Source organism: Panicum virgatum, chromosome 1N, assembly GCF_016808335.1.
Source record: "Panicum virgatum strain AP13 chromosome 1N, P.virgatum_v5, whole genome shotgun sequence".
Classification (NCBI taxonomy): Eukaryota; Viridiplantae; Streptophyta; class Magnoliopsida; order Poales; family Poaceae; genus Panicum; species Panicum virgatum.
The window spans coordinates 52,716,759-52,742,276 of NC_053145.1; the positions used below are offsets into that span (position 1 = coordinate 52,716,759).

General features: G+C 42.9%; 3 protein-coding genes across 6 annotated transcripts; 1 reads left to right on the top strand and 2 right to left on the bottom strand.

Moving 5' to 3' along the window:
- Window positions 1–201: 201 nt before the first annotated feature.
- Window positions 202–5,092, bottom strand: LOC120656594 (E3 ubiquitin-protein ligase RMA1H1-like). Of its 4 annotated transcripts, none has more exons than XM_039934744.1 (3): window positions 4,790–5,092; window positions 1,469–1,610; window positions 202–1,382 (listed from the first exon to the last, which is right to left on the bottom strand). In XM_039934744.1, exon 3 carries the CDS (start codon window positions 1,301–1,303, stop codon window positions 545–547), a length of 759 nt encoding a protein of 252 aa, XP_039790678.1. In that variant the 5' UTR covers window positions 1,304–1,382; window positions 1,469–1,610; window positions 4,790–5,092; the 3' UTR covers window positions 202–544. The 4 variants fall into 4 exon arrangements, with proteins under 4 accessions (XP_039790678.1, XP_039790679.1, XP_039790675.1 ...); XM_039934745.1 differs by having other exon boundaries at window positions 1,503–1,610; window positions 4,790–5,091; XM_039934741.1 differs by having other exon boundaries at window positions 1,503–5,091.
- A 2,649-nt stretch (window positions 5,093–7,741) lies between these two features.
- Window positions 7,742–11,356, bottom strand: LOC120656595 (thioredoxin M1, chloroplastic-like). The gene is made up of 2 exons (XM_039934746.1): window positions 11,056–11,356; window positions 7,742–8,229 (listed from the first exon to the last, which is right to left on the bottom strand). The coding sequence occupies exons 1-2, from the start codon at window positions 11,258–11,260 to the stop codon at window positions 7,907–7,909; spliced, it is 528 nt and encodes a 175-aa protein (XP_039790680.1). The 5' UTR covers window positions 11,261–11,356; the 3' UTR covers window positions 7,742–7,906.
- Window positions 11,357–13,698: 2,342 nt separating this feature from the next.
- On the top strand, window positions 13,699–21,054 carry LOC120656596 (elicitor-responsive protein 3-like). Its single transcript, XM_039934747.1, has 5 exons — window positions 13,699–13,878; window positions 14,467–14,532; window positions 15,159–15,285; window positions 15,554–15,668; window positions 20,735–21,054. The coding sequence occupies exons 1-5, from the start codon at window positions 13,812–13,814 to the stop codon at window positions 20,789–20,791; spliced, it is 432 nt and encodes a 143-aa protein (XP_039790681.1). The 5' UTR covers window positions 13,699–13,811; the 3' UTR covers window positions 20,792–21,054.
- The last annotated feature ends 4,464 nt before the right edge of the window (window positions 21,055–25,518 follow it).

Below are 25,518 nucleotides of genomic sequence, written 5' to 3' on the forward strand. Positions count from 1 at the left end.
GTAAGCGGCCATTGCAGGCATTCACTGCGTTCTGTAGACTGGAGCTGGATGCCGGAGCTGGTGTGGTGTGAGAAAAAAACACTGTTACCACTGGCCGGTGGCTGGAGCTGGAGAGATGTGAGAGGGAAATATCCAGAACGAAGTGATTCTTGTTGTGCGCACGTTGCAGACGTTTCGAGTTAATTGCTACGACCCCAGAGATGAGAGCGAACACAGGTGGTCGTCTGGCAAAAATAGTAGTTTATCAGTTACATATTGAAACATTACCAATAGGCAATAGCTTCGAGTGCGCATGAACATATGGACAATATTTTCTGATCTCTACTTCTAACGGTCGGTCCGTTGCAGTTTCCAAACTGATTCCCTCTATTCTTTCTAGGATCAAAAGCTGCGGTCATTGGTGGTTTTCAATTTTCATCTTGAACGCTATCCTGCAATAGCCACAGCTCTATCACGTTCACATCTATGTACAGACTACAGAGCACGTCAGCCATTCGGTTCTCCCGTTTCTGCACATGGCGCACGGCAGGTTGTGCTTCAGAAGTCAGAACAGGAGCAAGCAGAGCAGCACGAACACGAAGAGGAAGAACCATATCTGATGCAGAGATCTTTCGACCTCCATGTGCCGCCGTCTCTGCCTGGGGTTCATCAGGTGGTACGGGTTCCAGTGGTACGTGCCCGGCGGCTGCGCCTGCCCTCGGAGCACCCACGGCAGCACGGCCACCGCCATGCCCCCGAGCACCCCTCCGGCCGTCGAGTGCATCATCCCGCGGTCCCCAAACGGCGGTGGGAGGAGGGCATCGTACTGCGCGGCGTCGGCGTGGTGCCGCGCCTGCAGTGGTGCCCGGGCCGGTGCGTCGGTGTCCACGTTCCGGTGGTGGTTGCCGCCGCCGTTGTCGCTGTCTTGAACTCTCCGGCGCAGAGCCGGCCGGCGCGGGATGCTGCCGGCCAGGCCGCGCGGCGGCTTCTTGGCGCGGGAGCTCCCGCCGCGGCCGTAGAGCGGCACGAGCGCGTCGGGGGACGCCGCGGCCTTGCACACGGGGCACCGCCGCCTCGCCGTGCCCGCGTCGGCGTCGGGGCGCAGCCACTCGTAGATGCAGGGCCAGCAGTAGAGGTGGCCGCAGAGCGTGACCACCGGCTCCGCGGCGCACTCGAGGCAGATGTTGCAGTCGAAGCAGCCGCCTCCAGTCGTCGCCACCCCGGCGGCCGGCGCGTCCCCGCCGCCAACGATCCTCTTCGCGGGTTCATCGCCGGCAGCCGCCGCAGGCTGCTCACCGGCGCCGGCAGTGCCCGCCTGATCCATGTCCTACATGCGCTTTCAGCAAGCACAAGGCTGGTGGGTCTCTGGCACTCCGGCTTTGCTGCCTTCCTCTTTTGTAGCACTGCAAAACAAACCAGACGGACAGACGGTCATGCCCTCGCCGGCGAGGGGTGGGTGGTGACGAATCAGAGGAAAGGAAAGGCGCACATCACAGGGCACCGACTTGAATGCCGCATCTCACCAATCAAGACGTACGGCCGGACTGTGCGAGGCGACTGGTGAGGCAGCAGCAAAACAAAGGAGAAGGATAAAGCGAGCCACGTAACTTCACATCTGCGGCCTCGCCGTGCTGGGTCACCGAAAGGAAGGACCATTGATGAATACAAGAAGAGAGTAGCGACGGGAGGGACCAGAAACTTTCAGGAGGATGAGTCGGATGTTTTTTTTTTTTTTGAGCGAAGGATCAGTCAGATATTGCTCAGCAGCCAGCACATCCTATCCGAAACTGTCATGTTTGGTTTGTGCTGTGTTTAAATAGTGACATTTTGACCGTTAATTACGATGTCAAATAAAACCAACTTCAGAACTCCTGTGCTAGTGACCCTAAAGAATCTAATGAGGTCTTTGACACGCGATTAAAAAATGATTACTGTAGCATCAATGTAACGAATCATCGATTAATTAATATCATTAGATTCGTCGCGAAAAATTATACTCATTTAAAAAAAAATACAAATAAATTTTATCTGATCTTTCATGCGGAGACTAGAAGAGACGCACTAGAATGCTACAATCCTGGCACGCGAACCAAACGAAGCCAAGTACACCGCTCGAGACGAGCAAACAGCAACGCAGACGACAGCTACTGCTCGAGCCCAGAAAATGGCCGATGCCCGATGGTAACCTGACAAAGAAGACGTGCTTTAACCGCAATCACCCTTGCTGTGTCCGCAAAAGATCTTTTTTTTCCACCGCGCCTTGTTGTCGTCTGATGTTTACCCTTCCCTATCCGGCACCACCGCCACGGTTGGCCTGATACAGACATGTCCTTGGTGGGAACGATCAGACTCCACACACACAGGTCAAGACTGTGGTAGCTGTCACCCAGCGTCCATGATTGCCTTGCCTTGAGATGAAGGTGCCACGCATTCAAAGTTTCTGCTGCTCAATCGGATCAGGCTGCATGCCTCCCGGACTTGATTTCTTACAACTATGCAGATCACTTGGACAATGACAGGAATTTTTTTAAGATTAAGGAAGGCAAAATAGCCAATTTCATCCCTCAACTTTCCTCCAAGGCTCAAATGCGTCCTTGAACTATCAAATGGTTCAATTTAGTCCTCAAACTTATGATTTAGGCTCAATTTAATCTCTAGGGTGATGTGGCATGCCTATGTGGCATACTAAGTCATACCAGAGTGCATGTAAGGTTTTGGATGTATTTTCAAGTCCAACAGCGGGATCAACTCAAGTGGTATACTAACTCATAATTCACTAATGTAGCTAAACATAAGTTATTGATGATCTTGTGTCTACGAATAAAAGGTTTACACTTTGTTTATTCATACATTCTCATTATTTGTTGAACCATTTTTTTTGTGAGACGTCGAATGTTAGAAAAATTAGAGGTAAAGGAGTCTATTTATATCTATTGTTTCACTTTTACTCACCAATTGTTGACTAGGCATGCCATGTGGCATGGCATGCCACATAGGACCAAGGATGAAATTGAGCTCAAATAGAAAGTTTGAGGATGAAACCGGTCAATTTCATAGTTGAGGGACGAATTTGAGCCTAAGGTAAAAGTTGAAGGATTAAATTGGCTATTTTGCCATTAAGGAAATAGTTCCGGCCTGACAATGACAGGATTAACTCCTGTTTTCCGTGAAGGAGGAAGAAAAGACCAGTGGAGCTTAGTTGACCACACAACAACCGGTAGGAGGAAGGAGGAGAATATAGCCGTGCATCTGTGCTCTCAGTCTGATCCTAGTCAATCAATTATTGCTATAGCCTATAGGAGCAATTGACAAAATACAAGCTACAACAAGGCAGGGTACTCGGTTACTGATAGATGCCGAAATAATTATGAATTAACTCGACTATATAACACCAGATGTTCAACGGGGATGAGCACCGAAATGACTTGTTTTTAATCATATCTACTGATCAGATAATGGTTGGTTTCACCTTGAGATAAGATCTGGAAACAAGGAATACTTTTCTCAACAACTATCTCGAGGATTCTCTTTTTTCTTCAATCGGGCAGGCTCCATACTCAGAGTCAGACCATAATGGGCTTGACACAAACACACAGACAAGTGCGATAGGATCGGGAAAAATTGCTCAATTTGGCCAACAACTTGGAGGAACTTTTCTTAAATTATGCAGGCTCCACACCCATGGAGGCAGCATCATATATACAGATAAAATCAAGTGTTTACATGCAGATTTGGTTCTCTGTTATCACAATCGCGCGCACTCTGTTTCTATTCTGATCCAATCAGTAGCTCGAAGCGAGCAGCGTTTCTATAGCGTTCAACAAGCCAAACACACACGGATTCAGTCTAAGTTTGATGGTTTACACTATCAGTCAATACTAAGGTCAGACGGTTTAGTGCACTCCAAAACCCATGTATAGAAATCATGATCTGCACACGTATCAATGATTTGGATCTAGTTAACCATAGCACTACTTTCAAAACAAAAAAGTTAAGCATAGCACTAATACACCTTGCCCGCAAACAAGGCGCCGTTAGCCTCTCAGCTTTTCATTAGGTGCACTCAACATTTGCCCGATCCGATTATTGTTGTGTAAGACTGAAGCAACATCCTGAAGTTCTCTTCTACTCCAATATTGTGCGGTCAATTATATTTCGTATACAAATTAATGGCAGTCGGCAGAACAATTGACAAAACGTAAAACACACCTGTTTGGCTGTTTCAAATGGGATGCAGATTCACAAACAGAGAACCAGGATCGCATCAGGAAACTAGGATGATTCACAAACGTTTGGTTTCCTTGCCAAACATAAAATGATAAACAAAACAGCAACATTTGACGTCCACAAAAAAAAATTTGTGCACGCATCCCGTTAACAACTGCACCAAGAAAGTAAAAAAGAGGACCATGTATAACCACAGCAAGTCAAGAACAGACCCAGTAGCCAGATGGCCCAGATCCGTGGCGATTCATTCCGAAACTTCATGCTGGCTAAACGGCGTGGGAGTGTTTGTTGACTCTTGAGAGAGGAAATCATGTTAAAACGGGAGTAATTCAAGAGCAGAGATGCTACATCGATCCCCATGGAAACGACCCCACAAAAGAATGCGAAGCAACAGGACCGGAGCAACCGAAAGCTGCTGATCCAAAATTCCAAATTACCATGAGAATAAACGCAACAATAGCACAGAACTTTTTCCTATTTCCTAGCACGAAAGAGAGAAAAAAACACTCGGATCATCGCATCAACATGAACCACGGAACCAATAAGAGCACGAGAATAGACGGCGCAGGAATCATCGGCTGACCTGTGCCAGCAGGGTGGCTCGAGTGCAGGCGACGCCCGGGCTCTCTATGACTCTATCCGTCTGCAGGTTGAGGAACAGAATGGTGGTGGCGTGGTGCAGATGCAGAGGAAAGATGCTGGCACCGGCACCGGCGCTAACCGCTTTTGTGGTTGCAAGGGACTGCCGATTCCAACGAGGAGATGAGGCGGGCGGCGGCGGATGCGCGCCGACGTCAGCCGCGAAGGGTGCGCAGGGGATAAAAAAGATGGAGATGGAATGAGCGGCAGCACCAATTGGTTGGGTCATTGGCTGCAGATTTTTCTTTAAACTACTACTTTTTTAACGGAGAAACTTGCTCTTATCCGGGAAGAAACAGTTAGAAAATCCCTGTAGTTTATCGGCTTGTGTGATCATCCGGCCGCGGAAAATCTATCCACGAGCGATCCCGAGAGAGAGCGTGCGTCCGCGTCCGGCCTGCCTTTGCGTGAGAGCCTGGGCAAGGGCAATGTGCACATCAAGTCATTAATCAGCTCGGGCACACTACTCTGTCCATGGGTCGGCTCGGCAGTGGGCGCGGATCCGGCCGGGAGATGCGGCAGGACCAGACGGTTCGCCGCAGCCGCGTCAGGCCGAGCTCCCTGCTGCAACGGCCGCGCAGCTCGCAAGTAGGCGTGCGCCGCCGCATTTTTCAGCTGCAGCTCGTCGTCTAGATCATCACCTCTGCTGAAGATCACAAGTTCACTTGTGTGATGTGCTCTCAAGCGTCGGAGACAGTTGATCACCTGCTAACTGCCTGTCCGTTTACTAGAGAAGTTTGGTTTCGCATGCTGCGCACACTTGGGAGACATTGGCGCTGGACACTCAATCCACTTTCTTTATTCCCTAGTGGTCCGCTGGGAGGAAACAAATTTCAAAGAACAACCGCCGCTGTTTGGACATCTTAGTCATCCTCACTTCTTGGTTGCTATGGAAGGAGAGAAACCATAGGACTTTTGATCAGCGAGTGCGTACGGTCGATGATGTACTCACATGGGTGTATGATGAGATTGTTGCTTGGTTTCAAGCAGGATATAGGAGTCTTGAGTTGGCCGTGTGTAAACTAGGTAGGCTTCCGGGTCGCACAACGGGGGCTGTGTAGTCGTGTTTGACTGATTGTTTAGAGTTGATTTTGGTTCTAAAACCGACTCTTGTATAAATTTTTTTTTCTCTTCTTAATATAAAACGTGCCCAGACACGGTCGTGAAAAAAAATCACAAGTTCACACCGATCACGAGTTCCCTGCTGCAGAAGCCAACCTAAAAAAGAAAAAAAAAAGAAATGAAAACCTGCTTCCGAGATCAACTTGAGAGTTGAGACCTCTGGGGCGGCTCACCATGCTCCAGCCGGAGCCGGGAGTGAAAGTGACAGTCTGAAACCTCTCCCTCTCGGTCGCTTACCCTTATCAAGTGAAGCCTCTTGGCAGCCAGTGTGCTTTATCCGATCGCACCAACTCCGGCAGAAAGGCCACGGCCACGATAGGGGGGGGGGGGGGGGGGGGGGGGGGGGGGGGGGGGGGGGGGGGGGGGGGGGGGGGGCTGCGCGATAAACACCGGTAGCTCTGCCGACGTAGTGCCTAGTGCCTAGACGGAGTAGACCTCCACGTCTAGCCTGGGGGGCGGGCGAGCATCGAGTTGGGTGGCAGGGCACCAAGGGTTGTCTGCGGCTGCGTTTCGGTCGCTTCGTGCCGAACTGATGACGTGAGCGCGTAGCCGGCATCAACTTGTGTGTACTGAACTGCAGTCTCTGTTCGCATGCAGCGAGCTTCTTCCCATGTGCAGCAGGAGGAAGGACTACTCGTATGTTTGTACTTGGACTCCACTACAAGCTGCGATTTGACCAACACCATTGCAGTATCAGTCTCCAGTGAAGTTTGAGCTGTCCTCCGAGTCCCAGGGCTCTCAATTGCACAAGTTTGAAGAACTTGTTCGGCCGCACTTCAGCTTTTTTTTTAGAATCGCTAGAAGCGAGCTTTATTGATTGAGGATGGTTACATCATTAGCTAAAGTATGAAGAATAAAATTAGGGGGATTATCGTCCCAAATACAATTCTCCTTTGTGATCATAGCTCGCCTAGCTAATTCATGCGCTACTTGATTAGCTTCTCTGTTCAGATGTTCCATCGAAACCTTCTGAAAGCCACTCCAAATAATATAGCATTCATCATATATTGGTGCTGCTGAGTTGGCTGTGAATCCCTCCTTCATAATATCAACAACTTCCAAGGCGGGGATTATTATACGATGGTTAACAAAAATAAAACATTGCTCATTGAATAAAGTTCCAGTGCCAATCTACCACTCGGCCGAACACAAACAGGCCATGAATCCCTGCAAACCCCACGCAAGCATCACCGGCGGCAATAGCATCCAGGCCCAGCTCTCCTGAATCCTGATCCACCAACTCGGTCAGAAACAATACCATTAGGATCAGGTGGCTACTGTACGATTTAGCATAGGGGTGCTTCTAAGAATATTCACGGCCCTTCTTTAGTTCAAAAATTTATACTAATTTTTCAGAGCGGGAGCTCAATTTGAAAAATTAGTACAATTTTTTGAACTAAAGATGTTCAAAAATTTATACTAATTTTTCAGAGTGGGAGTTCAATTTGATAAATTAGTATAATTTTTTGAAGTAAAGAGGGGCAATAAATGATACCCTAAGGGGCACTTATTTGCACCTCTCATTTAACAAATTTCTAACAAATCATCTTTCAGTTTTCTGGCATAAAATTTGTTATTTTTATATCTTACAAACGAAGTCGAATTTGGACAGGATATTTTATAAAGTTGTGTATCATCATATCATCTATATGTGTGATTTTTTGGTGAATTTAGATGACTTTTTTATCGTGATTTGCACGAGTTTTCACAGCAGGGTGGTTTCCATAGCATACGTTGCCATGAATGAAACATGGAGCCTTTGCGCTTCCTTCCATCCAGAGGGCTTCTCATCCTTGAATCGCATTTATTCCATGTTATCTCACATTATTATCTACTTATAGCTACTTCAGCAGCAGTTCAGTGACAACGGTATACCCATACATACCCATCCATCTACATATTGTAGTCCAAGGCTAAGCGGCTCAGATTGAGTTCGATTTCACCTCCCGTCAACATACTTCTCGATGCACGTGATCAGGGTGCTCTCGGGCACGGCCCCAATTACAGCATCCTTCTTCTCGCCGTTCTTGAATATCATCATTGTGGGGATGCTCCGGATGCCAAACTGGGTCGCGATGTCAGGGTTCTCGTCGGTGTTCAGCTTGTAGCATTTCAGCTTCCCTTCGTACTCCTTTGAGAGCTTGCCGACGATGGGGTCTATCATTTTGCACGGTCCGCACCATGAGGCCCAGAACTCTACGAGGACTGGCAGCTCGCTCTCCACCACAAGCGATTGCCATGTAGATTTGCTCACATCAGGAACTGAAAAGGAAGGAGGTTTGGAGTATATAAGATGAACATCAAACACCATGACATAGGACAAAATAGAAACTACTCGATGCTGCTAATAGGGCCAACAAATTCCACATCAAAGTTGACACACAACTATTCTACAAGCAGTCAAGAGAAATTTACCTCTGTGCCTTGAACTAAATGAATGAATGGTAAAAGTTTATGCAGGTGGAGATTCTTTTAAAAGGGCGTACCCAGTGCCGTAGGCTTCCCGCACTGTGCTAATAGGTGGAGATTCTTTTACTTCTTTAAATTTGAGGATTCTACTTTGCATGCTTAGCATTAGGATTTTTACCAGAACTCTATAGATTTGCACAAGTCTAGCATAGAATTACATGAACAAACCTAATGACTGCAAACACTAGATTTAAGACCAGAATATGAATTCAAAAGTTCAGATACAAGTACCTGAATACAGATTTCCAGACATGAACATCAACTGTATCATTACAAAGAAAATTTTAAACAGGTACCTGAATACAGATACCTCCAACATGATTTCATACAGGAAAAATGTGTTGCAGGCAACTAAAGGTGCATTTGAATGCGTAAGGAAACTTTAAGCAGTGGTTCTACGAAACAGATAAGGAACCATCTTTAATGCTCAATAAGATCATCTGTAATAGAGAAGGAATGTGATAATTATTGTGCTGGCACTGATTCAGCACTCATAGCTTTCTAGCTCAAGATGCAATTCACAAGCATTTTTCCGAAGCTTATGAGAATCGGTCTTGCTAAAGCAAACTCTCTGTGTCCCGTATCAGGCAATATAGACTAATTGTTTTTCCCCCCTTCCGAAACAATGTATGGCCATGATATGCATTCCACCATGCAAATACGTTATAAATTCAATACAGTATGCACCATATTTTCAACAAGGAGTTACGAGATTAATACCACAATGTTGATTTGACTCTGCAATGCATCAACTGAACAAATGATGCATCTCAACTGTGTTCTTCACAACTACTGCTAGCCTCAGGAAAACATTAAGGTAGCTCAAAGCTTCGTGCACCAATATTTGTTATTAGCCAGTGTCAAAGACTAGTGGAAGTAGGTATCCTAACTTATTACGGTAAAACAAATTCTATCATATAGCTGTGTGCTTACCGATGATTGAATTTAGACACAAGAAACAATAACAACATTAAAGAAAGCAATCACACTTAACCTAGCAGTTTTACCTTAATGAAATGGCTGGCAGCTCTATGAGAGCTAATTTTCATAGAGAAAAACATGAATACATATATATATTACCATATAATGGCAATGAATCAACAGTTGGCCTAACAATCACATCATACAAATTGTGCAGTTACAATGGACCAAGAATCAATTTTCCGCATTCTAGTAAGAGTACCAATATGACAAACCTCTAACTCTAACATACCCAAGATCCTAAATTTGAAATATGGAAATATTTTTATTGCTACATCTCACAAAATTCAAGTATGGTCCAGTAGCAGTGTGCAACAATTACATTTTTAGGGTGTGGGGTGTGTTCGGGCCTATGTATGGCTATTTTCTTATGGAAATATTTTTATTGCTACATCTCACAAAATTCAAGTATGGTCCAGTACAAGTGTGCAACAATTACATTTTTAGGGTGTGTGGGGTGTGTTCGGGTCTATGTATGGCTCTTTTCTTCTTCTATTAACGCAATGATACGCAGCTCTCCTGGGTGTTCGAGAGAAAAAACAATTACCATCGAAGTTAATGGCTACATAAAAAAAGATTTAGAATAAAAATAATACCATGTCTCAACAAACATACTTACGTGAAAGAATAAATAGAGCACTCTTATCTAATTGTACGCCACGTTGCCTGCATTTGGTCAACTTTGAATATGGCATGTTCTCGTATTTTAGGCACGTGGCGCCAAAAGTCGGTGTAAGTCAGCAGCCATAAATTATGATGTTCAATTTATAGCTTTCTTCGCAGAACACGACAAAGCAATGCTACACATGGTTAAGTGTTTTCAGGTTTTAACTTCAAACTAGCTTGCGCGCCTTTGCGTACATGCAAAGGAAACCTAGAGTGCATACCCACATACATGCATTGCAGAATTGGTTACACATGATGCCCTTATGTACATCTCCTGTTATGTACCTATGTTCAATGAGCACATAACCAGAATGCATTATAATGTTCAATTTATAGCTTTCTTCGCAGAACACGACAAAGCAATGCTACACATGATTAACTGTTTTCAGGTTTTAACTTCAAACTTGCTTTCGCGCCTTAGCGTACATGCAAAGGAAACCTAGAGTGCATACCCACATACATGCATTGCAGAATTGGTTACACATGATGCCCTTAAATACATCTCCTGTTATGTACCTATGTTCAATGCCAGATACATGCATTGATGCACAAAGGCATATGTGATATGTCTAAGCTGCACAAAACAGTAGGTGATGCCGCTTGGTTATATAAACATAACATACATGCATGCAGGAATACAGATACTCGAACAAGCCGTCGCTCATTCACGGATGCTTGCTTCACCATCTCATTGTTACCCTGCTACCTGCTGTTCCTACTTCCTGTTTGTCTATAAATCAGTCCCAACATGGCAACATCCAAGCAACGAAAATCGCGAAAATATAATTACGTTTAAAAAAACTCCCAACCACACGACAGATCACTAACCAACAGCCTTAGCAATTTACTCGCATCACAGGGCAGTTCCACTTCCAGAATCCAGATCAGCGGCCCAGCGCCATTTCATCTCAGATCGGTACATGGAACCAAAGCCTGGGGACAGGAAAGTAACCTACGCGAGCATCAATTTACCTTGGATGGCGGTGTCCTGGCCGCCCTGGGCCTGGCACACGACGGCCGGGCCGCGGGAGCGCGGGCGGGCGCGGAGCGCGCGGCACATCGGCGGGAGGCCGCGGCGGAGGGCGACGCGGGGCGGGGCGGCGGCGGCGACCGGGGAAGGCGACGAGGCGGGCGCGGCGACGGAGACGGAGACGGCGACGGCGAGGCTTGAGGCCATCGCGGCAGATGGGGACGGGAGTGAGCGGGTTGGGAGGAGGCGAGGGGAATCGGTGTGGAAGGGAAGGTGGTTGGGAGTTGGGAGGGAGTCGAGTGGAGCAGTCAGATGGATGGGTGGACAGATAAGTATAAATCGGCCGAGGGGCCCCGCGGCGGGGGACGCCGTGCTGCCGACGTGGACGCGTGAGCAGGGTTCGAGTTACCGACGGTAAGGCGGTTCACGATTTTTTTTTATCGGTAAATCGACCGGTAAGCTCGGTAAGCATAAATACCGGATGAAATTTAAATTTAAATTCAAAAAACGGTAACGGGTGCTTACCGACCGGAAACCGCTGTTTCCTGGTCGGTAACCTCTGATTTTTACCGGTAAACACCGTATGACGTCGGAAAATAAAAAATTTTGATAGTATTTCCCCGTAATTTTATAAATATCATTGCACATGGTATATATCAAACAATTTTATAACATTAACACATACATAGAATAAAAGTTCATATACATATAAATAGAAATTCACATCCACAATCCATATAGATCATTACAATAATAGTCCATACAAATCATCACAACCATAGTCCTTACAAACCATCGTCGCTAAAGTTCATAATACATAGTAGTTCACACGATACATACCACATGGAGTTTATTCTTCAGAATCATCCTATTGATATGAGCCATAGCCATAGCCTCCATAGGCCCCATATGCGCCATATGCACCATATGCCGCATATCCTTCATCCTGCATAATGAAGGTGATGAAATTTCGATGAAACAATCAAATTAATACAAACTAGTTGCTAAACCGCCATTTACCTGCACATTGGAAGCATCTTGCATGTTGGGTAATCTATAGCCAACATATGGAGGTGGCAAATAGGGTAATGTTGCATGAGGATCAGATCAAATATTTTTTTTGAACATTTGAACATGTTCCGCATTTTTTAACGGGTTCCGTATTTTTTTTAACATGTTCCGCATTTTTTTTAACGGGCCTTAACGGGTTCTGCATTTTTTTTTATTTTTTTCCGTGCCCAAACGTTCAAATATTTGAACATGTTCTATATCAGAATGATGTATGTCATCCCTACTTTCTTACCATATTTTTTCTTAATTTATTTCAATTTTTTTTGAAAATTCTAAATTTCGGTGAATTTTTTAAAATTTACCGCCAGTACGTGTTGCCGCCTAGTAGCGGTATCGGTAAATTTTAGCGGTAACCGGCGGTGTTGCCGCCTAGCGGTATCGGTAAATTTTAGCGGTAACCGGCGGTTAGCGACCGGTAATTCAAACCCTGTGCGTGAGTCGCCCATCGCCATTAGAATTCGCACAAAATCTCACGTCGAGTTGTGGTGGGCCGGTGGCCTTTCGAGCCCGCGGTGATTAAAACCCCATCAGCACGAGAAATGAGCCCAACTATCTTGGCCCAGCCCACATCGGCGTGTACCAGCCCAGCCAGCGCGATTTTTTTTATTTTTTATTTTCGTTTTTTACAAAAATATATTTTCATTTTCGAAATTTACAGAAACATACCCCGCCGTCCCGCTGCCGGGCGGCCGGGACCTGGTCGCCCCGCTGCGGGACGGCAGAGGCTTTTCTACAAAAAATTTCGTGGAGAATTTGTGCTGAGGCCCCTGGAGGACCGGTCGCCTTGCAGCGGGGCGGCCGGCTGCCCCTCCACTATTTAAGGGTTGGCTGCCCCCCTCCACCCATCATTTGCATCACTAAAATTCCAAAAAAAAAGAAAAGAGAGGGAGGGAGGGAGAGAGGCGAAGCCCTGCTGGATTTTCAAACCGGCGATTGCAGGTAATCAAAATTCTTCTACGTTTTCAAGTTCATTATGGTGACTACTATGTCAATAAAAATAATTACAACATAAACTGTTTGTAAAGCTTAGAAGAATTTTGGTTACCTGGAGTCGCCGGTTTGAAAATCCGGCAGGGCTTCGCCTCTCTCCCTCCCTCCCTCTCTTTTTTTTTCTGGAATTTTAGTGATGCAAATGAGGGGTGGGGCAGCCAACCCTTAAATAGTGGAGGGGCAGCCGGCCGCGCCCGCTGCCGGGCGGCCTGGGGGCGACCGATCCTTCAGGGGCCTCAGCGCAAATTCTCTGCGAAAATTTTTGCGGAAAAGCCTCTGCCGCCCAGCAGCGGGGCGACCAGGTCCCGGCCGCCCTGCAGCGGGGCGGCCGGGGTATATTTCTGTAAATTTTGAAAACAAAAATATATTTTTGTAAAAAATGAAAATGAAAAATATAAAAATATAAAAATCGCCCCAGCCAGCTGCCGGCCTCGATGTGTTAAAAAAAAACTGCCCGCCTCGAGCCCTCGACCGGCGGCCAGGTGGTGCTTCGGCTTCAACCCCTGACGCGCGGAACTGGCGGTGGCGGGCGAAGCTAATGGCCGTCCGTGCCATGCCGCCTCCGTCTCCATGCCGGGCAGGTAGCGAGACGCGTATAAAGGGCAGCCAGAGATTCGGATCCACCTGTCTGCGTCTCCGTTCGTTCGCGCCACAGGCAAGGTACAGGGGCTTGTGAGGAAGAGCGAGGAGGAGGACAATGGTGCACGGGACGCTGGAGGTGCTGCTCGTTGGCGCCAAGGGCCTCGAGAACACCGATTACCTCTGTACGCACCGGCTAGATCTTGCAGATTGTCCCTTTTCCTGTTATTCATTCAGTCTAAATGTTGTGGTCCATCATTCCATGGGGGACCCAAGCGTTTAGAGTCTTAGACTAATAATAATCGCTCAGCTAATCTTTATTTAGCCCTATTAATTGCGTTGCTAACATAGATTTGTTGATTAATTCAACGTTACTCGAGTACTTATCCGGCCTTCGGTGGCTGTGTTAGGGGAAAATCATTTTATGGGTTATTTTTAAGGAATAGTTTCTTTTTTTCCTACCATTGAAAAGGGCCCAATGATTTTATGGGTTCTTGGCACACGTGTTGGCCTAGAAACTCCTGGGAGATTGTGGATTTTTGGCAAATATTAGTAGATTTCACATTTTAGGGTTTGTCATTCTTTGTTTGTGACTTGTGAGGATCACTGGATCAGTAGCAAAAGACCACAGATAGGAGATGAGAGATTTTCTTCACAATCAAAAGTTTCTCAAATCAGCAGCGGCTCTTGTTTATCTTTTCTCTTTTTCTTTTTTCTTGAATGCTGGTAGGCTCTTTTGTGATGAGTTTTTCAATGGCATTTTGATCCTGCAGGCAACATGGATCCGTATGCGATTCTCAAGTGCCGATCACAGGAGCAGAGGAGCAGTATTGCTGCTGGTGCATATCCTCATCTATGTGTACTTTTTCCTTGTCATAGTTGGATTACTTTCTTTCCTCATTGTGCTTATGCATTTTCTGAATATTTCCATGTTATCATATTATTGTGTCCTAATGAGATCTAATGATGTAATTTGATGATCAGAATTCAGAAGTACACTAAAACATTGCATTATCTTGTTAAAATTCTGTTTTGTGGAATATTAGAATGCAGGCTGTAATGTAATGTAATGTAACGTAATGGAATCTCCTTGAACAATAATAGACATCATGTAAAAGTTGTAGTATGATGCAAGTCAAATGATAGTATCACAAAGTTTCAGGAATTTAATGACATTCCCTTAAAAAGGGAATAATTCATATAAGATAACTTATTAAGCTAAAATAATACTAGGATGGTAATAAAGTAGTGCTCATAAGTTACATGAAGGCAATTATGTGGTAAGAAAAGCTTTCTACTGTGTTGAACGTTTGTATCTTGGTTAACTAATGCAAAAAAAATTCATAATTATTCTGCATACAAAAATGTTAGGTGGCTCAAATTTCTATTTATGATTACATATATAACTTCTCTAAGGTGCTGTCTGATACTAACACTAGCAACTATAACACGATCATGCATACAGGAAAAGGAACTAACCCTGAGTGGAATGAAAACTTTGTCTTCACTGTGTCCGACCGAACTACAGACTTAATAATCAAGCTTATGGATAGTGATACAGGCACAGCAGATGACTTTGTAGGTGAAGCAACGTAAGTAAATATTGCAGTGGAATTCCTATTGTAAATCATGTCTGCAATTCTACTTTCTTTTTGGAACAAATCAACAATTGTGAATTGGTAATGTTGGTATTAAATTCTTCATAAGCTTCGCAGAGCATATTTTCTGAAGTTACTACTCTTTGTTCTGTCGTAGTGTTAATGTTTTTTTTTAAACTACGTAGTGTTAATGTTAATTAGTAAATTGCGGTGTTGTAAGTGATTCAAATTTTAAAGAGCCCAATCGAATTGGTTTCTGCAGGATTCCGCTGGAAGCAGTCTATTCGGAAAGGAGCATTCCACCAACGATCTATAATGTTGTGAAAGGTGAAAAGTACTGTGGCGAAATCAAAGTTGGTCTCACATTTACTCCCGAGGTAGTTTCTGAAAACTTGCCTCTATGTTTATATTTAATTGAATATTAAAATTCCTGAATCTAACTTTTAACTCGAACACCCTTTTGGGTATGCACTATGTACATCTCCTCACTTTTGACTGCCCATTTAAAAGTTAACACGACCTCGGATATTTATGATTTTACCATAATCTATTATATTATTTAAGGAGTGTTAAAAGAAGCCACCACGTTCGCCGAGAGGGTCTAGAAATTCCCACATTAATCTAAAAAAGAGAAGAATTTGCACCGTTGGATTTTATGAAGATCTAACGGTTCAAACTAACTCAAGAGTTCATGTCAAATACGATTAATAAATAACTAATTTCGGATTTAAAAAATTAAGGAAAATTAAGACATGGCAAAGAGTCGATGCTGAATACTATTAGTAAATAGTTTAATTCGGAATTAAAAAAAAGGAAATTAGGGCTTAATCAAAGAGTCCATGTTGAATACAATTACTAAATAGGAAAATACTGAATTATCAAATTTAAAAATAGCATTACCTCTATTATATTATTAAAGGAGTGTTAAAAGAAGCCACCACGTTTGCCGAGAGGGTCTAGAAATTCCCACATTAATCTAAAAAAGAGAAGAATTTGCACCGTTTGATTTTATGAAGATCTAACGGTTCAAACTAACTCAAGAGTTCATACAAATACGATTAATAAATAGCTAATTTCGGATTTAAAAAATTAAGAAAAATTAAGACATGGCAAAGAGTCCATGCTGAATACTATTAGTAAATAGTTTAATTCGGAATTAAAAAAATAAGGAAATTAGGGCTTAATCAAAGAGTCCATGTTGAATACAATTACTAAATAGGAAAATTCTGAATTAAAAAATTAAACAATAGCATTACCACTAGATAAAAATTAATATTAGCTGAATAGCTAAATTTAAAATTAAAAGTATAAATTCTATTATATTATTAAGGGAGTGTTAAAACAAACCACCACGTTCGTCGAGAGGGTCTAGAAATTCCTACGTTATTCTATGACTGTCCAACTGTTGTCAGTTGACTAATTTTTTAGTATGTCATATTGTTAGTACATGTTAAAAGTTTTGCAAACGGATTATGCATTCTGGACGATTGAAGAAGAGGGGGGCATGGGTAATACGTGAGCTTGATGGAAAAACATATGTTTTAGAATTAATCTGGACGGTTAATACCTCTTTGCAAAGATATAATGTTGACTTGAATTCCTAGCAACTACTGGTAGCTAGCAGCACGGTGGTCGCAGGCAACAGGCTGGCAGAGGGAGCCTCCAACGCGATGTGCCCCCGGTGTCGTGGCACTGCCCCGACGTGAAGGGATGTCGAAGATGGATGGACGGACGATTTCGTGATGATGATGGAGTAAAGAAACGCGATGAGATGTCAAATACGATTAATAAATAGCTAATTTCGAATTTAAAAAATAAAAAAAGACACGACAAAGAGTCCATACCAAATACGATTAGTAAATATAGCTTAATTTGGAATTAAAAAAAGGAAATTAGGACTTAACCAAAGAGTCCATGTTGAATACAATTACTAAATAAGCAAATTCAGAATTATAAAATTAAAAAAATTAGCATTGGCACACGACAAAAAAATTATTATTAGCCAAATAGCTAAATTTAAAATTAAAAGTATAAAAAAAATTGGCATCAAATATCATTAATAAATAGATAAATGCAAGAACTAGAATAAAAAAAATTATTGTTGATATGTGTAGTGATTATGAATCATATTAAGAAGAAAAATAGCTAAATAAATAGTATCAAATGCAATAATAAAAATCCAAGTTTGAGTTTCATGGCAAATAAAGTTAATAAATACTCCAAATTAACGAAGATCTAAATAATATTTGTGTATAGGATTTACACCATTCGATTTAATGAAGATCTAATGATCTAAATTAATTTAATGAGATGCAATATTTTAAACTACCAAAAAATGTCGTATCCAATTAAAGTTAAATACAGGGTCCGCATGACATAAAAACTCATGTTACCATCTGTCTCGCATTAACCTTCCTTAAAGAAGCAAAAAAAATGGCAGCAGTATAAGCGTGACAACACGACCATAGTTGTATTGTATTGGTACTATTGAAAGAGATAATTGCTTTGAAAAATCTTTGGAACGCCCTGCACTACGACGCGACCATAATCTTTGCCCGAGATTCCGAATCACAACTTTTTGAGTCTCAAGAACGTCATGAAGTACATGCAGCTGCATGAAGCACACTGGATTCTACTCAAAATCATTGCCGAACTCAATCAATCCATTTCTTCTGGAGCAACCAAACATCAAGATAGGGACGAAAAAATAATGATGATGCGCAGAGTTTCACATATTGCAATCTATTGCAAGACCATCGGCACCTTATGATTGTAAGTGTGGGCCAATGAATACGCAGACGAATTAATGTGAGAGAAATATCCGCTAAAGAACCAATGCTTTCTCCAAACAAGAATTATCATCATAAATATTGCATATTCTTGAACAACTTTAGTTATACAAACTAATCTGATGGTGGTCAACAAAGAATTATGATTCTATGGGCATATAATAGTTCCATACAAGTAATAATCACTGGGATAAAGGGTAAAGCACCGAAACCTACAAATAAATGTGACTATTATTAGCTCAATCTAAATAGATACATGGGAAAAATCAGGGAGTTAGTCATGTGAGGAATCAAATAGCATAGATAATTATTAACATTATTATCCCCATCTAATCTTCTATAAGTACACACTAGGCATGGAACACAAATGTGATCGATACCTCTAAAGAAGTATAGAGAAAGAGAAGAGAAAAAGATAAAGAAGCACCAAGATTGAACGGGTAAGGAAAGTAGAAAAAGGAGAATAGAAAAAGAAGAATAGAAAAAGAAGGCAGGAAAAATGAGAAAATGAGGGCAAAAGAAAAGGACAAAAGTGAATTTATTGGTTTAGTCTATAAACAATATCATTAGAATGAGAAAAATATTAAATTATAGCCATGTCCTGTTGGACATTTGACATCTTTCATATATTCATGAAAAAATAGAAGAAGCGGTTCAACCGAACGGTTTTCAAAACAGCTCTATATCCATAAAAAAGCTGCTCCATCAAAGAAGCCACAACTGAAATTATTTTAGCCATAGATACAGGCCTGAAGCCCTGCTAATCTATCTCAAAATCGATTGCCTACAGTACAAAATCAAATGATTCAAACAAATGTACGTTGTCGATGCTCCTCTTCGCTCAGAAAAAAAACCCTGAGGCACAATACTAAACAGGAAACTTCTCCATTAGATGCATCGGATGCGATACACACTAATCGATTTCAAATATACCGAGGAACAAAATACAAGACAGAGAAATCAATAAAAATTGCTAGAGAAAATGAAAAATAAAGAAAAGAGTTAGAAACAACAACAAAGATATATATGGAACTATCTATCACCGAGATGACAAAACTCTAAAGTAGACCAATATATGCAGTCATATGGGCTAAAAACAAATAAATTGTGCAGTAACCAAACTGGGAAAAATAATAATAGGTTCGGTTAAATAAAAATTTTAAAACATATATGCATTAACATAGTACGCATATATATAAGTTTTGTATAACATTTATTTACCAAAGCCAGCAGGAGGCCTCAACTTATTTTTTAACATAACTTTTTTTGTCTAATCCATGATCATTTTTATTTCGCTCCGATGATGAGTCAGGTCTAGATCTGCTAGATGCTACTTAAGTGCTCTAACAACTACACTAGATATATTTTCGCTAAATATTAATCAAAATATTGTAAGATACAAATCGAACTCCAACATCTAAGTTATAGATTGTTGGCAAACATAACTATCAAATACATATAAATATATTTCATAATTATAAAAAACTTTATATGAATACAATTATGTACAATTTGCTCCGTATTCAAGGTGGTCCAAAATTAAATTCAATCCTCAAATTTAGATTTTGCAGGTTTAAGTACTAAAATATGCAACTATAATATAGAATAAAGCAACATAAAAAGTGATGATTGATATGAACTCCTATGCATAGAAAGCTGCAAGTATTATAATATTCAACAAGAGCAAATGAGAGGTAAATAAATTATAAAATACATCTCTTCTGTCAATGTAAATATTTTTAAAGAATTAAATAAAAAACTAGCTACCCGCGCTATTAGCGCGGGCCACCTTGCTAGTTTCTATTATTTGATTGTTAAAGTTACCAAAGTAACAGTTATATGTAAGTATGACTAAGAATGAATCCTTCAATACTATTTCGTATTACAAATTTAATTTACTTCAGTTTTCCTGTGTATATATGCCCATCAAGGATTCAATTTCGTTTTGTAAAAAGCTATGTAGCACAGAATTAATGCAGATACAAGTATTCATTGGCACCTCATGATTTTTGGCAGTTTTCTACATTAAATTATAATGTTTCATAATTCTTAGCATTTCAGCCTGCTGACCACTTTCACATTATGGTGAAAATATGAACTATGTACCAACCTGTTTGATATTTTTCTGCTGTCCAAATTTCCTTATCTGTGGTCTTTGCATAACCTGCAAACTACCGAGGTTCATACCCAGTATAGGGCAAGGGTTTCTTTTACAACATCCGAGGCTCCCATTGTTTCAATCGATATAAATTGTGATGAGTTCCTACTTTTTAGGCAAAACTCCATAATTGAGGATATTAGCCTGAGCACCCTCCGGTTTCTAGCCATGCGATGCAGTAGTGTCAAGTACTGCCAATTATACATCTGTGCTGAGATACAGTTAGCAGTACGGAAGCTATTGGACCATTTGCTGGAAATATTTTCATTGAATGTGCAACCTTGGACCTGAACGTGCATTTTCAGTCTTGTAGCTTTGTTCAATGTTCATCTAACATGAGTAAACATTAGATGCTATTTTACTCGTCAGTTGCTCACATGAAACCTGGTTGCAGAATACCATGGTTTAATCCTTACTTTGCCTTGATACGCTAGTATTGAGCTGCATACAGAAAACGCTGCAGCTTTTCAGTAGTTAACTGTTGTTCTTTATATAGGATACTCGCCAGAGGGGTCTCCCGGATGACTGCGGTGGATGGAAGCAATCTCGCTAAGAAGAGCAGCAAGATCTTTTGATGTTTCACCAGAGCACAGCGATAATTCGTGTGCTTGAGGCATTCAGCACTCGAACACGTTCATGCTTGTGCACCATGAAATTCAGTTGATTTGGCTTCTTTAATTGTTTGAAAAGATGTGTTATTAGTGAGTTTAAACTAAAAACAGCTGTGTATTGTTGTATCGATACAGTACCTGTTCCTCATGATTGGAAATTTCAAGGGTTGTCCAGGAAAGGAGAAATTTCTCGTTTTCTCCAATGAAATTCCACCGTTCTAGTAGATGGAACGAGTAATTTCAGACGTAACAGTGTCACTATTTCAATGACAGTGTGCAGGCTTCCCATTTCCCCCCACTAGCGTTGCGGGTGGGCACTGGGAACGCGAGCAACAGAACTAAGAGCTGGTCATTCATAGTAGCTGATGAGATATGACAACTCGACAGAACTTAAGCCTGACCAGGTTATTCCCCATGTCCCTTTGCTTCTCTGATCACAACACAACACACGGCCCCCTCAAAAATCACGCACCACATCCACCACCACCCCAAGAAGAACAACAACAATGCAGTCTGCTAAAGCCTCAAAACTCTTGAGAGAAATTTGGAAAGGGTGTGACTCCACGACCTTTCTACGAAGTCTTACATCGAAATGGCATTAGTACATCTTGTGTTTCCATGTTCTTCTCTATTTTTGTTAAGTGCTAACTAATTACAACGCCAAATTGTATGCTGCATCCTCGGTACGGTGTGCTTTACGGCACAAGAACGCAAGAAAAACCAGAGAAGAAGAAAGCAGCAGAAGAAGAAGCGGGTGCACGCACTCATCAACAAATTGCAGTCCTCTGCATGACAGCACGGGCGCACGGTTAGAGTACCTGAGGGCTGACCCGCTGAGGCTTGAAACCTAGTTGTGCAGCGGATTGGGGCCCTGGGGAACCAGCCTCTTCGATTCACCTTGCACCGCCCACGCGCCGACGTCGCCGCCGCCGCCGCCGCCACCGACACCGGGCGCCGTCCGCGGCGGGGCGCGCGCTGCCCACAGCGCAGCACCTCCGTGCTCCCGCGCCGCGACTGCCACGTCCGACTTCAGACCTCTGCCGCTGCAGGTGAACGTGGCCAGCTCGATCCCCATAAGCAGCAGCAATAGAAGCATGGCCGGCGATGGAGCGTGCCTCATGGTTCAGGAGCTCGCTAGCTGGAGAGCGGATCGGAAGGGTGGTTTTCCTAGCTTCTCTGCGGTGGCAGCTCTGCAAGTGCAAGCTAGCAAGAGAGAGATCGCCTGACGGCCACCTGGAGCTGGAAGTCGATCTCAAAAGTCAGAAGCTTCAGCCCTCAGATAGTCAGATGTCAGATGACCCATGGGCGGCTCGGGTGAAGGCAGCACATGCACGTTTATATTTATTTTCCTTGGTTCGTGTGGTCATTTACATGCATTGAATATGGTGGTGCCGGTGGTAATTCGATACAAGCCATGCATGAGAAAATGCCCGTATGGTTGTTGCAGGAGTTTTGCATATTTCTATAATAGCTTAATTAGCCTATAGCTTTACTAGTCTCTTTATCTTTTTTCAAGGCGTATTTTATTCCGTTAAGGACAAAGTTTTGACCCGTAGTTACTTCTTCACTAATTGTTCTTTTTACACGGCATATTTTATTTTGTTAGGCTAGCCTCAGTGGGAGTGTCATGTCACAGTTACCAAGACTATAAACTAGGTAACCGAGCCGGAGAAGTGTCATCACCACGACATTCCTCTCACATCCCATGACACTCCCCTTTCTCTTTTATGTCATGTCAACATATTTAATACTTATGACACTCCCATGACACTTCCATTCGTTGTGTTCGCTTGGCTGTGGCTGATAGCTGGTGCTGATTTGTTATGAGAGAACAGTACTGCTAACTGGCTGGTAGCTGGTGGCTGGTGCTGATTTAGTATGAGAGAACAATACTGCTGGCTGGTTGGCTGACAAACCAAGCAAACACAGCGATTGAAATCGGTCTTAGGACTAGAAATTTTTTGTGGTACGAAACTATAATTATAAGGCACATTATATTTTAATATGAATCCAATTGACAGCAAGGTTGTATCATAAAAGTTATATATCTATGCAATAATTGTTGGTCAAAGGCTTGTCCTAATGAAATGAAATAAGCCCTTAAAGAGAATATTTTTTAATACAAATATAAAAAGATCAATTTTGTGTTATGAAATTTTATTAATAGAGTAAATTCTGGTCAAAGTTCCTCCGAATGAAAAGTACAGTTGTAGCTTCGTACCGATGGAGTACTTCATTTCATCACAAGCATCCATTAGGATATTTGTAAAATTTCCATATAACAATTTGACTAGTAATAATATAAAATATATTATATCAAATAGAAATGATTATATATTATAAGATATTGTAGTCGAGTTCCGCTAACCTTGTGCTATCAATATATCTGAAATCTTAGATGTTAGTTATTAAAAAATTAACTTAAGATCAAATCTAACTAATACTTAAGAAGGTTCTATAAAAACTGAGATATTGCAAGAGTCTAGCTGTCATGCTTTATGGCAAGGCTAGGATTAAAAAAAAAAACTCGACCTGCCGAGGTAAGATCTCTCCGAAGGCATTGTGATTAAGATAGAAGACAACCTCTCACGCAGATCGTGAAAAATCCCTGAATCTCCACTCCACCCGTATACAGTGGCACCGCAACCCATGTGAGACTGGACCGACCTTAGACCTGTGCTTTCAAGTGGAGCAGGCGAGGGGATTTTTTTTTTCAACGCGTAGATAAACTGCGCCACCTCCGGCCAACAAATCCGCCCTAGGGGGATCGAACTCTGGACGGAAGGGTGCAAGCGTGCAGCCTAGACTAGCTGGACTAGGTGTAAGGCTAGGATTGGACAGCTAGTTTTATAACAAATTAGGGTATGTTTGGCAGAGTTTCGGCTCCTCTAAAAACGTCTCCGGCTCTGGCTCCTTTGGTGGAGCGGCTTCTCTGGTGGAGGTGGAGCCGTTTTGAAAAACGTTTGGCAAAATAGCTTCACCTATTGGATTGAGGTTGTGAAATGTCTAAATTATCTTTCCCTATATTCTTCTTTCACCTTTTCTTCTTTTTTCTTTTTTCTCTTTTCCTTTCCTTATCTTTTTCTCTCCCTTTTGCTTTTTCCTCCTCTCCTCTTTATCCGCCTATCTTCCTCGCCTTGCTGCGCATCCCAGCCTCCGCCAGCGCCGCCGCCTCTCGGTGTCCGCCCGCGCCGCCACCTCCCATCCTCCGCCAGCGCTGCCGCCTCTCGACGTCCGCCCGCGCCGGCGCCTCCCAGCCTCCGCCAGTGTTGCCGCCTCCAAGGTCCTGGCAAGGGCAAGGCGTTCCAAGGGAAAGGGAGGAGCTCCGTGGAGCCGCGTGGAGCCATGTGGCTCCATCTCTGTCGAGAAGGGCTCCATCCCGTGTGTGCTCCACCCTGTTTGGCAGGGCTTCGTGTGGAGCCGAAGCTGGAGGTCCTTTTGGAGCCTTGTCAAACAAGACCTTAAAATAGCACAGAACCTAAAAAAAATTCTAGGGAATAGACACACACATTGAACCTAGAAATGTTTGCTCGGAGTAGTACGGCCATAAGATCTACTATAGAAGAACTAGCACCATATCCGTGGTGGTATCATTTCTCAAGAGTCACTATTTAGGTTGGATGCAATTTGAACAAATATAAAACGGTTAGGGTTAAAGAAAAGGAGTATTGGTGTCGAGCATTTTTCAACCTTGTTTGAAAAGCCTCTAGAGGTGAGTTGGGTAGTAGGCTAGTCAATGTGACTCTTCCGGTCTTCCCTTCTACAAAGCACCACGAAGGGACACACACACACACACACACACACACACACACACACACACACACACATCTCCATCGATATTTTTTTAGTAATTTAATTTATTTATGAGCAGATCTCCAACACCCAGGTTTGAGTGATTTTGAACTTGAACTTAGATATTCTTCTTTTCTCTGACTTGGATCTCCTTCCATTTTGTACAAGAGACAACGTTTTGCTTTACTTGCCCACATTGGCCTCGTGTCCATAGACTTTTAGTTAGCTACAGCAGCTCCAACTATGGTACGCGGCAAATTATTGGAAGTAGTGGCTCATCATGCCCACTCATCGTAGCGTTTACCCTGCTGCTCACAGGATAAAGAACAAGCTTGGTGTATCATTCACTTTAAATGGCTTTAATATTGTTAGGAGTGGAATGCTGATGAACCATTTTACTCCTCACTTTCTTGTTTAGTTTGAGAAATACGGTGACCATGAAAATTTTTGTCATCTTTTCAAGTTCATTGGATGATTTCACTTTAGACCACGTCACGAAGAATCAATTGCGGAACAGACCAAACACCTCTTCATCAAAACTCAAAAGAAATACTGTAAACAGAAAGCATACTGGAAACAGCGAGCAGTACTCTGTATTGATTAAGCGTATCGATGAAGGCTAGTCGCCCAAACTGTTGGCTCTAATTGCAGGCCCAAGTCGACGACGGAGCCTCGCGTTCAAATGGCTGTGTGCATCGGTTGCTGCCGCTGCCGGCCAATTTATGTGGCTGCCGGCCGCTTGATTGCCATTAAAATCCTTGTACCCCGTAGTTGCAATGAGCTGGGCGTGTAGACTGGAAGGGACGCGCTTCTTTGATGGATGCTCAGTGATTCCAATTGCAGAACTGGCCGCTACCCCACTCACATTTCTATTGGG

Coding starts and splice junctions, on each gene's coding strand:
- LOC120656594 (XM_039934744.1), bottom strand. CDS start 1,303: ATGGATCAGGCGGGCACTGCCGGCGCCGGTGAGCAGCCTGCGGCGGCT.
- LOC120656595 (XM_039934746.1), bottom strand. CDS start 11,260: ATGGCCTCAAGCCTCGCCGTCGCCGTCTCCGTCTCCGTCGCCGCGCCC. Junction 8,230..11,055: donor CCAGGACACCGCCATCCAAG/GTAAATTGATGC, acceptor CTTCCTTTTCAG/TTCCTGATGTGAGCAAATCT.
- LOC120656596 (XM_039934747.1), top strand. CDS start 13,812: ATGGTGCACGGGACGCTGGAGGTGCTGCTCGTTGGCGCCAAGGGCCTC. Junction 13,879..14,466: donor CGAGAACACCGATTACCTCT/GTACGCACCGGC, acceptor TTGATCCTGCAG/GCAACATGGATCCGTATGCG. Junction 15,669..20,734: donor GTCTCACATTTACTCCCGAG/GTAGTTTCTGAA, acceptor TTCTTTATATAG/GATACTCGCCAGAGGGGTCT.